The sequence below is a fragment of the Rhinolophus sinicus genome, chromosome 16 (assembly GCF_057876585.1).
Source record: "Rhinolophus sinicus isolate RSI-liver-muscle chromosome 16, RSI-T2T, whole genome shotgun sequence".
Lineage (NCBI taxonomy): Eukaryota > Metazoa > Chordata > Mammalia > Chiroptera > Rhinolophidae > Rhinolophus > Rhinolophus sinicus.
This window is the reverse complement of record NC_142516.1, coordinates 132,023,215-132,039,127: the sequence shown is the minus strand read 5'-3', so window position 1 is coordinate 132,039,127 and position 15,913 is coordinate 132,023,215. Positions and strand designations below refer to the sequence as shown.

General features: G+C 33.8%; 1 protein-coding gene across 10 annotated transcripts in view; it reads left to right on the top strand.

The window, feature by feature from the left end:
- NSD3 (nuclear receptor binding SET domain protein 3) overlaps positions 1-15,913 on the top strand; it is a 105,965-nt gene that overhangs the window by 70,813 nt on the left and 19,239 nt on the right. For 6 of the 10 annotated variants that reach the window (XM_074329632.2, XM_074329631.2, XM_019748082.3 and 3 more), the window contains 6 exons: positions 2,433-2,630; positions 3,100-3,273; positions 7,269-7,415; positions 10,667-10,850; positions 14,585-14,787; positions 15,471-15,583. In XM_074329632.2, the coding sequence (XP_074185733.1) occupies positions 2,433-2,630; positions 3,100-3,273; positions 7,269-7,415; positions 10,667-10,850; positions 14,585-14,787; positions 15,471-15,583 (1,019 nt within the window). The remainder of the gene's footprint in view (positions 1-2,432; positions 2,631-3,099; positions 3,274-7,268; positions 7,416-10,666; positions 10,851-14,584; positions 14,788-15,470; positions 15,584-15,913) is intronic. The other 4 variants (XM_019748084.3, XM_019748081.3, XM_019748085.3 and 1 more) reach the window with 3 other exon arrangements.

The window sequence follows — 15,913 nt, the reverse complement described above, 5'->3', positions numbered from 1 at the left end:
CAAATACTTGAACGTCACAGTTGTAAGTACTAATTTTAAAGAACTTCTATAATTCAACCAATTTGTACAGGTTAGGTCCTTCCAAAATCAAATCTAATTTTCCATAAAAACATCAAAACAAAAAACTGTTCCTTCCATTTTTTCCTTCAGATTTTTTATAGCATTGTAAGGAAAATGGGCAGAAGACTTGAACACTTCCCAAAAAATGATATCCAAATGGCCAATAAATAATCACTTATAATTTCCATATGTAAAACACAACCCTAATAATAAAGAAAATTAATTACAACTAGACATTCAGACATCAAGGACAAAGAAAATATTAGAATTACCCACAGAAAAGATAATTACTTTCAAAGAATAGCAAAACAATAAAAACATTGTTATAATTTGCAGTTCTTTGATTACAACTAAACATTTTTTTCTGTATCTTTATGGACTCTTGTGAATGATCTGTTCATGTGTCTTGTCCATTTATGTATTGCAGTGTTAAAGGTGTTATTATTTGTTAGTATTTTAAATTTATATATAATTACACAAGTAATGCATAAATACAGTGTTATGAAAATATAATTATAGCTCAAGCTGCAGTCCCCCTAGATCACTACTCTTAATCCTAGGCTCCTACTTAATTCTAACCCTCATCAGAAGTAACCATTGTTATCAGTTTGGTGTGTAGCCCAGTAAACCTCTGTGTGTGTGTGTGTGTGTGTGTGTGTGTGTGTGTGTGTGAAACATTTTTGTGTGTGTTGTAATAAAAATGAATTTTACCATTGTTCTACGACCTGCTTTTTTCACAAGAAGAATTTCTAGGTCACAGAAAGTGAATGTACTTTTTAAAAAATGGATACTGTCTCGTTTATGTCTAAGTCAGTTTCTTCCAATTTAAACTCCTACCAGCAGTATGTAAGAGTTACCTGTTTCCCTATACCTTGATCAATAATTGATATTATCAGACTTTTAATGTTTTTTCCTATTTGATGAGTTTTTTAAATGTTACTTCTGGTTTTAATTAGCATTTATCTGATTACTAGTGAAGTTGAGTATTTTTTCCTGTTTATTGGCTTTCTGCTCTCTGTAAATTGTCTGTCCATACCCTTTGCCCACTTTTTGTTAGGCTGTTTTATTTCTATATTGATTTATAGTTCTTTTTAAGTCTTGTTTAGTTACCTTGGCTATATATGTTGCATATATTTTCTCTATATTTGAACTCCTTATGTTACAAAGCATAATCCTTTGTCATCTTTTTTGCATGTATTTTTCCACACCTGTTTGTCTTTTACTTGTTCCTTCTTTGTTTTCTATTCTAATTGGCACTCTTTCTTCCTTTAAATATTTGGCAGATTGACCAGTGGAGCCATAGGGGCTTAAAGTTTTCTTTGTTCGAAGTTTTTTAATTATAGTTTCAATTTCTTTAATAGTTTATATAACTAATTATATTTTCTATTTTTGTGCCAGTGTTGGTAAATTTTGTGTTTCTAGGAATCCATTCAACTAAATTTTCAAATTTATTGGCAAAAATGTAGTGATCTCCATTTTATTATCTTTTTAACTTTGTAGGATTTGTAGTGATGTATCATTTTTAATTTCTGGTATTGTTAATATGTATTGCTGATTTTTCTCCCTTTCTTAAATTAGTGACTCTTACCAGGGATATCAGTTTTATTAATCTTTTTCAAAGAACCAACTTTTGGTTTTCTTAATCCTCCCCAATGTATATTGATTTCACTTCATTCTTAAAGAGTGCTTTCACTATGTATAGAACTCTGGCTTGGTAACAATTTTCTTTTAGCCCTTTGAAGATAACAATCCATTATTTTCTGGCTTCCATTTTTCTCTTTCAGTCAGCTCTCAGTCTTACTGTTGATTCTTTGAAGGTAATTGTTTTTTCTGTGGGTAATTTTAATATCTTTTCTTTGTCCTTAATTTTCTACAGTTTGAATAAGATGTCTAGCTGTAATTTTCTGCATTTTTATATTAGGATCATGAGTTTTCATCTTAACCCCTGTACATATGGAAATTATAAGTGATTAATGGAATCTATCTTTTCTGTGGTAGTTTTTTTTTTTACATTTGTTCTGTGTCGGGAAGACCTTGACACACTCAGCTCTCAGGTATTAAAAAATTCTGTTCTGGGTTTTTAATGGAAATAATTTTAGTATAGAGTAAGAAGTGGAGTTCTAAATTATTTTTAGTGCTGTATCTCTAAATTTGTTATCAATTATTATAGCAAATCAATTCTAGAAAAATTTGTTAAGTAGTATTTTAATTTAACCATTTATTTTCAATGCCTTTTTTTGTGTATTAAAATCTTACACATAATAGAATCTCTTTTGGGAGGGTAACTCTTAGATGCCAGTAGCTGCTTCTATTTAAAAGGAATATGCTTTAATCAGATTTTATTTAATCTGTGTTCCTTATCAATTTTCCAGGACAACATCCATGTTTTTCATGTAAGGTGTCTGGTACAGATGTGAAGCGTTGCTCTGTCGGTGCTTGTGGTAAATTTTATCATGAAGCCTGTGTCCGCAAGTTCCCCACTGCCATTTTTGAATCAAAAGGATTCCGCTGTCCCCAGCACTGCTGCTCTGCCTGCTCTATGGAGAAAGATATCCACAAAGCAAGTAAAGGTAAAACAGAACTAAGGAGGGGGACAAAGTTTTTTCTAAGCTCAGTCGCAAATAATCAGCATATCATTATAAAGAATATCAAGCATTCTCTCTGTTTATCTGTAGATATAAGAGCTCAGCCACAAGAGATAGCATGATAAGTAAAGATTAGGTTCTTATTCAGACCATGAGAAGAAAATTCCGTATGTTCAAAATTACCCTCGGAAATCTCTTAAACAGGTGCCATATTGGAGACTACCATCTCTCCAGCATTGGAGCAGACAAATTTTTCTTTGTTCTCTAGATGGGCACTGTATTACGGGCCATATAGCATAGGAATAACAGAACCAAACTATGGAGAAAAACATTTTTATCTTACTATAACCAACATTACATGGGAACCCAAAAGAGCTCACCTCCAAAAATCTCATTTTACATATCCAGCTGATATCTTAGTATATAGATTCCCTTTTGACTTGTCTTTAAATAGGTCGCATGATGAGATGTTTGAGATGTCCAGTAGCCTATCACTCTGGAGACGCTTGCATTGCTGCCGGAAGCATATTTGTGTCCTCCTACATTCTCATCTGTAGTAATCATTCCAAACGGAGCAGTAATTCGTCCTCTGCTGTAAATGTGGGCTTTTGTTTCGTTTGTGCAAGAGGTGAGTGTCCATCCTTTTTATGTCTTTCTGAGTTCATTGGCATATTTCCCCATTAAAATAGTTTCAGTAATATCCCTAAGAGAGATTAACATTTCCAGTAACAAGTCTCTTTTATAACATTAGACATTCAAATTGTTAGAATATTAATTCTTCCATAAATTAAGCTAAAGTCTTCATTTTTTAATAACTTCAAATTACAGATAAGTTCTTAATATTCCTACTTGGAGCACCAAAGATTAATCTGTGTCCTTCTGCAAACAATTCTATTTTAAGTAGACTCTTCCCATGTCATTTCTTTAATCCAGAGCTTGCAACTAATTGAGATTTCACTTGGAAGGCAAGACGAACACATTTATCTTTTAATCGTTATGTTGTATTTTATCGTGTTTTGGTCTGGCATTGAGGAACGCCTGATGGGATACAGCCACGGCACCATACGTGGTGGTGTTAGTTCAGAGCCAGCAATGCAGGCTCTCTTACTTGCCAGCTGTTGGTGTCAAGTGTGCCAAGAGATTGGTCAACTAAAAACATTATTGGGTCCCTGAGGGGATCAGTAAACTTGAGTTTGCGATAAATATAAAATAGAACTTCTTTAGTTGAATATGACACAGAGTATCCAACTTTACAGAATATCTCAGCTGTATTATAATAAAATAATTTTCAGTATTTTAGAAACCAACTAATATTCCCAGATGCAGTTTTGTTTGTTTGTTTGTTTGTTTGTTTTAAAATACAAATGCTAAGTTTTCTAAATTTCCCTTAGTATGAAATATGTGAAAGGACTCTGGCATATCAGGCCTATTCGATTACATTTAGAGTAGACGGAAAATGAGGTTTTTGTTTTGTTTGTTTTTTTCTTTAGGAGACAGTTCTTTTAATTTGGTGAAAGTGCTATAAAGTATTTTTTAATAGAATGTAGACAGCATGCTAGATCTGGAGTTATTTTGCTTTTGTATCTCTAGTTAAAAAAATAACTAGAGGAGGTGGGCAATAAAAGATTAAATAAACAGTAGTCCTTTCTGTAGCAGCCAGCTGGGTCCCTTGTATTATTGCTTTGAGTTTGCCAGAGTTTTGTAAGCATGTGGGGCTGTATGCCTTTAGAGGAAAGTATTGTGTCCTTCTTTACTAGAGCAATTATACAACTGTAGTGTGCTGTGAAACATGGCTGATACATGGAAAAGTAGGTCTGAAAGGTTTTATGCCAAATTGTAACAGGTAACCGAAAGGATTCAAATTGTCAAAAGAAATAAAAGATCACCACTAGTGTCTCTTTCGTCTCCCCATCCCTAAGAAAGCAATGATAGGGTGGAAATACTGAATTATCAATTGAATGTCTGTCTTTAGAGACTTTTAAACAGATGAGTGCAAGTGATAACAAAGTTTCTATCGCTTTGTAAGTACTTTTTCTACCATTCTGGGCACTTACTTTTACTGGTGTGTGTGTGTGTGTGTGTCTGTGTGTGTGTGCGTCTCTGTGTGTGTGCGCTCTCACGTGCACACACATATAACTGAGCCAGCATTGTAAATACCAAGTTTATAACTCGCATGTTGCCTTACTTTGGAGTACATTCTGAATCAAGTACCTTTAGTATATTGACCAATATTTTCTTTTGCTCTATTTCATTCAATAATTGGGAGACTTTTAAAACAGGTATTTTTAATTTAGACAGGTAGAAAATGGCCCATTGTTAAGGAACCTATTTTTTAGAAACTCAAGCCATTTTGTTAAGTTTAATTTATATGTATTGAATAAAAGCTTGAGATAATGAAAATGAAGGGAAAACCCATGTTTTAACAACAGAATCTGTATTTGCATCTTATCCATTTGGCAATTATTCTAAAGATGTACTGTATTTAAATGCTTATTTAAGCAAGATTATACAATTCCCAAATAATTTAACTGAAACTCTGTCTAGTAAACAGAAGCTTTCACTTTCCTTTCCAGCATTCTATAGAAACTTATTCTAAATAGATCAGATGTTGGGATTTGGGAAGACTTCAGTTTTTCAGAAGTAAATAATGTGTTCTCTTACCAGTATTTATAGAAGTATCTTTTATTTTTCTTAGAGCCCTAATTGTAATAAATCTGCACATGAGAAGGAATACTTTAATCACTTATGTTTTGGTATTACGAAACTTAAGCTTGTTTTGTTTTGTTTCTTGCCCCATATAGTTTTTCTCTCCTCATAGAGGAATTTGTCTTAGTTCTTGGTTGTTAAAAATCATTAAGCTATTACAATTCCTTTTTTTAAAGATTTTTATTTAAAATATAGCTAACATACAACATTACGTTAGTTTCAGGTATACACCATAGTTATTCAACATTTATATACCTAAAGAAGTGATCACTGTGATAAGTCCAGCAGCCATCTGACACCGTACCAGGTCATTCAGCTAATTCTTAAGGACCAGAAATATTTTTAGAAATATTTCAAGATTTAGGGAAACATTGCTCCTCCCTTGCCCTCCTTGTGGTGCCGTAGGAAATGTTCAGTCATATTTCACTGTAGTATATGTTCTTTAGTATTTCCTTTCATTTGCAGGGTGGTATAAAATAAAAATTACTTAACATTCTATGCCTTTCTTTGTAATGGTAATTTTAAATAGAGAAGTTACATTAGGGTTTTGGGGTTTTTTTTTTTCATTTTAATAATAATAATAGCAATTTATTTTGTATCTGTAAATCAAACTCTCTCTACCAGACACTATCGGAATGAATTGCCACAATTACACTAAGAAGTTATTTTCCCGTTTCATATGATGAGAGCACTGAAGCCCAGATTAAATGATTTATCTGGAGGGTACAAAGTTCTTAAATAAAAGACCAGCATTTGTACCTAATCTTTTCTTATTTCAAAATCCATGTTTTTTACACTATACCGCTTCTATTAAATATATGAAATTCATTCGACATTATATAACTTTTATTTGAAGATTCTTGTGCTATTACCAATTAGCAACTTCAAGTTCCATTCTTTCATCTGGATCAGAGATATTTCTTGAATCTGTCTCAGTAGGGTAGCACCAAATGAAGATAACATTCACAGAAAAAAGTACATGGTTACCCCTTTAAAAATACAGCTCTTCCTCTTTTCAAAATGATCTCTATGAAACTGCTGTCATGATTTGTATTGTAAAATTCTAGATCATTATAAGCTGACCAGTAACCAAATAGAGAAGTTTTCCCTGGTCTCGCAGTTCCCTAGTTTTGGGAGTAGCCTATAGCCTATTATGAATTTAACTAGGGGATGGGGGATGGGAAGGAGAGGAGAAGTAGATGTCACAGGTGAATTATAGCACATCTTAATGTTTTCCTCCAAATAGAATAGCTATATTGGTAGATCCAAAGGACTTTTTATGAACCCTTAAGTTGGTAATCACTTTATATAATGGCAAAGAAATTTAAATGGTTTGCATTGCCTCAGTAAAGTTCAACAAATTGTGGCCCCTTTAAAATCATGTATCATCTTGGTAGAAAAAAGTTTCATTATCTGGCAGAGAAAGAATCTATTTTGAGTATATCAAGATATGAATAGGGAAGAGGAGAGACTAAATTCTGCCTTTAAGCGCTACTTCATACATTGAAGGTAGATCAGGGTCTCTACTATGTTATGTAAATCTTATTTCTAACAATTAAGTGATACATTATTTTGTTTTCTGGGTTGTCATCATAGTACTTCTAAATATTAAAGGATGTAGCCTTGTTTTCCATAGGGCATTTTCAGTATGATGTCAAATGCAGTTTACATCTTCAAATTAATTTAAATTTCCTTCTGGGTATATAGGTTTCTATATAGGGATAAAGCATTGAGTAGCTTAAACTCCCTATAATAACTATATAAAAACTTTTCTGTCAGCTCTTTCTTTTTCTTCATACTCTTCCCCCCACCCCCAACTTTAAGCACAGCTATATAATAGGTGTTGGTTTATTTTTTTTCCTACGGAATCATGGGTAGTTTCATTGCAGCTCATCTCTTTCTGTTTGTTTCGTATAGGGCTGATAGTTCAGGACCATTCAGACCCCATGTTCAGTTCATATGCCTATAAGTCCCACTACCTACTGAATGAATCAAATCGTGCAGAGTTGATGAAATTACCTATGATTCCTTCTTCGTCAGCTTCCAAAAAGAAATGTGAGAAAGGTAATAATCAAAATAGTTTATCTCTTGCTTTTATTTTTGCATTTCCTATTTTTTTCTTTTTAAATGAAGGGGGGAAATGTCTGCCTGTCAAACACCATCTGTTGCTTTTGGTAAATTCTACCTTGGTGGTTGTGACTGTGTCTTCATATGGCTGCAAATTATTAAAAAGGGCTTAAAATAATTCCATTTATTACAAATTTTTACTCTTCTCCTTGAATAAATTTTCACACATACCACATATCTATGGGTTATTAAAATTGAAAGACTAGGATTTTTGCCTAATATAGAGGAATATTCTAAGAGCTCTTTCTCTTTTGCCTGATATAGAACTACCATTCATGTTAGAATAGAATAGACATAATTTGTTACTAACTGTCGAGATAAGTTATTAAATAGAGGGAAACCAAGATACTGATACTTAAAGATTTGATTTTAGAATACATTCTATCATTTTGTTTCTTAAGTGTTTTTGTTAAGATGCTATGGAAACTGGTTGCCCTTCTTTTATGAGAGAGACATTGGTGGGCCCCTGGGGAAGATGCCCCAAATCCTGAATATTGTAAGGCAGCCCATCTGAACTGAAGAATCGCTTATGGATAATTTATCCCCAGAGACCCAAGAGATAAATGTATATTTATATTCTCCCAGTTAACTTAATCTATGGAAGAACATCTTATCTTGTGTTTAGCTTTACATAGCCTACTTGTAATAAAGGGAAAAAGTGGTTTAACAATAATGTATTACTTGGGGAGTAACGTGGCAAATGATGATGGCCTTTTCCTGTATACATTCCCACTATGATCTGGGGGCCAGGTTCAGATTCTTTAAAGAAAATTTAATTCACGCCTAACATACTGGGTATATTTGAAATGGGCTTTCCCCCCTCTCCCCCCATTCTTTGTGTTGCCTGCTTGATGTATCTTTGCTCTTTGTCAGAATTCTGAAGTGGCAACCCATGACTAAAAGAAAGTATAACTAAGCAAGCTGATTAGAACCTATAGAGAAGAACGTTGGAGAGAGTATTGGGTTTTTTGTTTTCACTGAAGCCATAGTATGTCCCCTTACTGGTGACACCACCTACTGCTAAAACAAAGATGGATATAGGTCTAACTCTGTAATTCAATAAAACTAGATTACCTGAGGCATTTTAGGAAATGCCATATTTTCCTGCTGGCGCCTTTATAAAATTAGATTAATTCAATTGTTGCTTACTTTGTTTTCAGTACTCAGTATTGATCTTGACATAAATTGAAATTATTTTGAGCCCTCTGTTTGCTTAGCTTGAACCATATCTTACTTCTTTTGCATCCTAAAGCAGTTTTCTTGCATAGCACCAAGGTGGATTGTTCATATTTTTATTTTTCTATTTCCCTTGTGTATTTTTTGTCCAAAAAATCATGATTTTCATTGATGATTCTTGGTCTGTATTTCCTCTGAAATAAGACTTAAAATTAAGGACTATTCTATAATGTTAAAAACAGCCAGCCTGATTTTGCCATATCAGCTCTAACATACACATGTCCTCTAAAGCTGTTTGCAAAGACTGCTCTCCCTATTGGTCATTTCTTTCTGTTGGAAAAATGAATTCTCATTTTAGTTTAAACTTACAGAACTCCCTACCTAGGCTAAGAGCACTTGGGCAGCTAATTTCTAGGTTGGAGACTTGGAACCATTGATCCATATAGAGATTTGCAGACAAAAGAGAAAAATCCCAGTGATTGAAGTGAAAGCTTTTAAGCAGAGGAAATATAGTAATTTAATTCATCACTGATTGTATATGGATTTTTGTTTTGTTTTTATGTTAATCAGTTAGAAGTTTGAAAGTCTACAGGAAGACAAGATTTTCTGGAAAATTAGCAAACCCTCAAAAGGTTGGAGCATGTGATTTGATAAAGTTGTACAAAGGGCTCCTAACCTTTTGCTTATGAGACTTTAAATCTCAGTACACTTGTGGGTTATAGACCTGATTTTCCAATGGGAAGATGTTTTTGTTTTGTTTTGTTTTGTTGTAGTCTTTATTATATTTCATCTTCAGTGGTTAACATCCTTCTCTGTCACTTGTGGAAATACCTATTAGAAATACCCAATCTCCCCTCAAATCTCTTTTATTTCTTTGCATTTAATAATATTTTGTTTTGTTTGTTGCACCTGTTTTGGTCTTAATTCAGAGGTCATTTTGTGTATTTAAAAGGACAGGATTTTGCTAGGGAAGTTGGAGGGACCTCCTTGTGTGTGGTACCTCATTTTACGCTGATATTTACTTAGTTTTATGCTATAAAGCAGTGGTTCTCAATATGAAGTCAGAAAAGACTTATGTAAACAAAATTTTTTAACTATGCTTAATAGTTTACAAAATCTAACAGAATCACATTTATGCAAACTAAGGCTGCATGAGTTTCTTCATATTTGGCTATGATTTTAACAATTCAGTGTGATAATACTAGTTTTGTTATTAGATTCAGAAGCTCTGATTGGCAGTTCTATATTTCTTTGGTTAATAAAAACAGGAAAAATGTTACTTTTAAAATGCAGTGGTTTGGGTTTTTGTTGTTTGTTGTTGTTGCTGTTGTTGATAAAATATTTGAAAACATGGATCCATGAGGAAGGAAAGGGGATCCTTGGTGATGAAAAACTTGCAAACCACTGCTGTATAGCCTGTTTGACTTTATCTTCACTGAAAAGGTAATGATAATGTAATCACCTACTTGAGCAAATGGGATCCTTTTGCTTTTTTGTATTTTATGGGAAGAAAAAAGTACTGATCAACATATTGGCTATTTTCACTCTTGCTAAATTTTTTATAAGGGGATTTAGTTAACTGTGGCACTGGATTAAAATACAAAGATGACCATTGCTTGCTTTCTTAGCTCTCTTAAGGAGAAAAGAAAGTAAGGTGCTACGTATTTCTTTGAAAATGTGCTCTCAGATCTACTCCGTCTAAAGATTTCTTGCATCTGTTTGTCATATGTTAAAGAGTGTTAGCTGCCTGCTAAACTGATAACTTCAATAGCCCACATTTTAGAGGGGTAAAGAGTACGGTAATGTTTCTCTTACTACTCAAAAGCCCTAAGTTTCTGGCCACCAAAGCCCTGGAAAGCTAAGTAGCTAAATCTGTTCCTTTGCTTTCTATTTTAATCCATCACCATAGATATGACTCAGTCCCTTTGTTATTTTCCCCCAATTTGAATAAAATTTAATGCACTTAAAAGATAACTTTCTGCTTTTTCTTTTTCTCTTTCCTCTTTTCTCAGTTATTAAGACTGTTTATTTGTTTCAAGGTGGAAGATTGCTCTGCTGTGAATCGTGCCCTGCTTCCTTCCACCCCGAATGCCTGAGCATAGAAATGCCAGAAGGCTGCTGGAATTGTAATGACTGTAAAGCTGGCAAGAAACTACATTACAAGCAGATTGTTTGGGTCAAATTGGGAAATTACAGGCAAGTTTTTCCAAGGATAAAGAGGAAGTATTCAATCATTGTTCAGATATAGGTTCATAATCTGTATACAAAGTAGTCAGGAGATAGATAGAACAGCACAGAGCTACTACCTTAAAAAAACAGAAGAAAAGAAATGTATTTTGAGTCTCCTTTTTTTAGAGGATTGGGAAGGTTAGTTGTAGGATTTATTTTTTGGATTGGTTAGTTGACTTTTGTTTTTAAGTTCCAAAAGTTGTCTTATATTAGTGACTGTGTATTCCTAGTTTTTGGAATAAAAGGTCTTATGTGAATAGTGGGAAAGATGTTTTCTTTGTGTCCTGATTAGATTTATGTTGATTTCTGATTTCTAATAAAGTCAAGAGTTTATTTCCTGGCCAAAGTAGCTCTCTTTGCCCCTAAGTCTGGTGCATTTCAGTTCTAGTAGAAGCTCTAAACTGTGTGCAAAAAGAGCTTTTTAGGATTAAAAGAGAGATTATTTCATTAAGAGCTTTTAGTTCTTAAGGGGATGAAGTATGAAATGTGATTGCCACTATTTTAATAAGGCTTTCTCCTTTTAAGAAGCCTGTTTTTAACAAGCCTTCGCTGACCAGGAATAGCGATATGTTTTTTTAAACTCTACGTTCTACATTTTGAGGCATATATTTATCATTTTACTAAGAAAATAGATGCTATTCAAGAGAGTACAGTAGAGTCCTGTTTTTCAGTTAGAATCGTAGGTAAGATATATTTCTATAGAATTTCAAACATTGTAATTTTTTTAACAGGGGCTATGTTATTGTCTCTGTGTTTTAAATAATTCTTTTTGGTTACTTTGTTTTTATCTGAGATAAGTTCCATTGAGGTTGAGAAGCTACCTCCTTACTTTTTTTAAAACATATGATAGGAAATCTCCCAAATCCTAAAAAATATTGACAATTTGAATACATAAACAATTTTATACTGTATTGCAAATAATAGCATAAAGTTTTATTTTTTTTTATCTACTCAAAATTCTTATCTGTTTGATATACTGCATTAGGGTTTTGGAAAGAGTGGATATATTTTGTAGTTTCATAAATTCTTCTGGTTTTATTTGTCAGTAGCATAAACTATTAAAAAGCAAATGTCAAACCAGGGGAAAGTGTTTGCTCTCCTACTTTCAATAAGAAAAGACAAATACCTAGAAAAAGGGATGAAGAAGGGAAAGAGCCAGTTGGCAGAAGAATACCGAATAGAAAATAAACATGTGAAAAACTGCCCAGTCTCACTAAAAATAAATGTACATTAAAAGCAAAGAATTTTTTTTTCAATTAACAGATTGGAAAGATTTAAAAGAGTAATGATTTTGCGACTAGGGAGGGCATAGGGAAACAAGTGCTCCCTGTAAGACAGTCTGGCATCATGTATTAAAATTATAACTCTATGTGCTCCTTGACCCAGCACTTCTCTGTCAAGGAATTTATCTAAGGATAAATTGAACAAGAAGGCAAAACTGTATTTATAGGGGTGTTCGTTGCAGTATTATTTCTAATTGTAAAAATTTGAAATAACCCAAATGCTCAGTCAGGGGATTTGTCAAATTATAGTATACCCATATTGTAGAATACCTTGAAGCCAATAAAAGAATAATGCAGGTCTATATAGTAACATGAGACGATATCCACGATTTACAGTAGAATTTAGAGAGCATGTTAAACAGTATCTTTTATGTGTTTAAATACATAAATACATTATCTTTCCATGTGTTTATGTAATTTTTAAAAATTGTAGATCTAGAATAATACGTTTTCAATACCTGGAAAGAAATACATCTAATGTTAGTAGTCTGAGGCATGAGATACAAGGGGAGGCATTTTCAATTTTTCTGTTACACATTTCTGCATTGTTTTAATTTTTAAAAGAAACACACACACACACACACACACACACACACACACACTGCTTTTATAATTAAAAATATATCTTTTTTGGGGTGGGGACGGGTGTGGGTTTGATAGTTGAAACGACATTCCTGGAAAAGAAATACCTAAAACCGTGTAAGAAGCCTTCAGATCTTCAAATAAAGTTCAGAATATTTCCTTTTTATTTAATCTTTTTGGCTTTTAAAAAAATACGTAGCTGACATAACATGTTAGTTTCACGTGTACAACACGAGTCAATATTATTTGTATATAATGCACAATGATCACAGTAAATCTAGTAAACATCCATCACCTCACATGGTTTCTTATGATGAGAAAAATTCTCTTATGATGAGAATTTTTAAGATCTACTCTCTTAGCAACTTTCAAATATGCAATACAGTACAGTATGATTAACTATAGTCACCATGGTGTACGTGACATATTTCATTTTTTTAAAAAGTTAAGAATATGAAAATATCTTTGCCTTAATTTAATTTTAATGCTCAAGTTTTAATCACATTGCAGTTTAAAGAAACCCAAAGCTGTGCTCCAGTGATTTTATATGCAGGTCAGATTCTTGTAAATTTTGCAAAGACTTTCACCCATGAACTAATTCTTTATTTTTTTTCCAGTCAGCCCAGCTGGGCCACATGAAGCTGTTTCTTTTCAATAACTAGTTACTGTAATGTGGTGCTTCCTGGGGGAAATATGAGGACCTGGAAAAGCCTCTGGCAGAGAGTGTGCCTCTTCCTAATTGACCTAGTGAATGCAATTCTCATGTATATATTAAATACACTAAAATGCTTTAGAAATAACCATTTCCTAGCCTACTTTGAGGGGAAACCAAATACTTACTACACAAAATAGTGTTGTTTTGTTTGACTAATTTGAGCACAGACTCTTACCCACATGTCTAATTAATTCTTAGATAAACAGCAGGGTATCTATTAGATGAAGCATGTTCAAGGTCTACACTGTAACTCTGGGGTGTGACCATGCTATAAGAAACTGAAAATATTTTGTTTTTGTGTTTTTACTGTTCATATTGATGATTTTACATACTACGAAAGCTTCACACTTTAATTCCTGACTTGCCCTATTGCTGGAAACGGTCAAATGTGCCTCACAGATGGTTTCCTTTAGTGATTGCTGTGGTATTCAGTCATTATTGCATGAAACAGTTACATTTCATTCTGTCCTACAGCCCATGTTTATTATGATCTAAGATGAATTAGATTCTGAAACGCACTGATATAAACCTAGTACATTTGACCAAGAAGTATTTACCCTGGTTGATTAGAGAGTCAGAAAATGCTGATTTGAATAGGAGTGGTCATTCTTTACTATAGGAGCGGTTTATTCTCAAATAATTCCCTTGACTACTAGAAATAAACTTTTACACTTTGAAAAACAATGTTGGTTTTAAGAATGCCAAGTTTGGGGAAAAACATGACTTTTCTAGGATTGAAACTGGGTTTGGAATAGTATTGGTAAATTCTAATTCTTAAGTTGGATAGTGGGTTCATTGTTATTTTATTATTACATTCTATAGCATATATTTTCCTGGTATATATTCTTTTGTAAATATCAAATACTAATTTTTTTAAAGAAACAAACTAGATTGGGCATTTAGGGCCTTGTTTGTTTAGTCTGTGTTCATCATTTCATTAATGAATTTGTTAATATATTTTTAAATGATGTGCGGTTTGGACAGGGTTAAACAAAATATTTTTGTGTCCTTAGAGTCTGAATGAAAATTGCAAAGTACAAAACCTTTTTTTCCGCTCCTGTCAGTCATGTAAAGAGTAGTGTGGTTTTCATCCTCTTGTCTAAAACTGCTTTTGTTTTCAGATGGTGGCCAGCAGAGATCTGCAATCCCAGGTCTGTGCCACTGAACATCCAGGGCCTTAAGCATGACGTGGGGGACTTCCCTGTGTTCTTCTTTGGTTCTCATGACTACTATTGGGTGCACCAGGGCAGAGTGTTCCCTTATGTTGAAGGAGACAAAAACTTTGCCGAGGGACAGACTAGTATTAACAAGACCTTCAAAAAAGGTAAGTTGGGTGATGTTTACCGTGGCTCAAAACTAAGACTCTGAGGTTGATGTTTCATCATCTTCTAACTTGCATATGAAACGTTTCTGGTATTAGAGAATTTTCACCAGGCCTTATGATCCAGGGTCCATAAGTCTCTAATCCCGTTAGAACCATATCAGAATCTAATCAAGTAGAAAAATACATTTCAGCATAGTAGGCTCTGCTTTGTATGTGAAAGGAGTTTTTTCAGTGATCTTTCTACAAACAGAGGTTTTCCTGGGAGTAGTCTTCATCAAGTGAAGCTCCTTTAGCTCAAGAGTGGTAAAAGCTTCCCTTGAAGAGCCTTACAACTGTTTTTGCCATGAGTTACCAGGAAGTTTGGTTTTCTGGGTAAGAGTAAAATGAATGTAAATCTAGTTCGAGGTAAAATGGTTCTCTTGGGTTCACTTGGAAACCTCTGATCATTGAAGTAGGACCTCTTTTCCGAGGCAGCAGCTTGCACAGAGCAGTGTTCAGCCGTAAATGAGTCATATCCTATTTCAGAGTTACCCTACCCTGGTGGTAAATGGTTATTTCCAGAATATAATTTTAAAAAGAAAACCTCAGGCTAGATTCAGTGCATTGGAGAAGTGTAAAACTACTCTCATAAGGGTTTTTGTTTGTTTTTTGGTATTTGCATACTTTGTTTGGTCTTTTGGCAGCACTGGAAGAAGCTGCAAAACGTTTCCAGGAATTGAAAGCACAAAGAGAAAGTAAAGAAGCAATAGAGCTTGAAAAAAACTCAAGAAAACCTCCTCCTTACAAACACATCAAAGTGAGTCTTTACCCATGAAAACATTGGTATTTGACAGGCAAGATGAAATGCGGTACTCTCTTAGTAGTTAAGAAGGCCCTTTTGACTTGTGAAAACTTTTGCTGATTACCACCCTGTCTTATGTAAAACAAACTGAGCTTTTGTTGGAAGCATCAAATGGAAGCTGGAGTTGTGTGCTGCAAGGCTGAGGTCTTGGATAAGCCCGCCTGTACCTAGGAGCAATATGTTTGATGGAAAATCCTGTTTCTGCTCTACCAGGTTATCCTATAATCAAACGAGAATTGAGATAGTTAGCTCTTGTCTTCCAGACAGCCCACAGTTGTTTTCAGT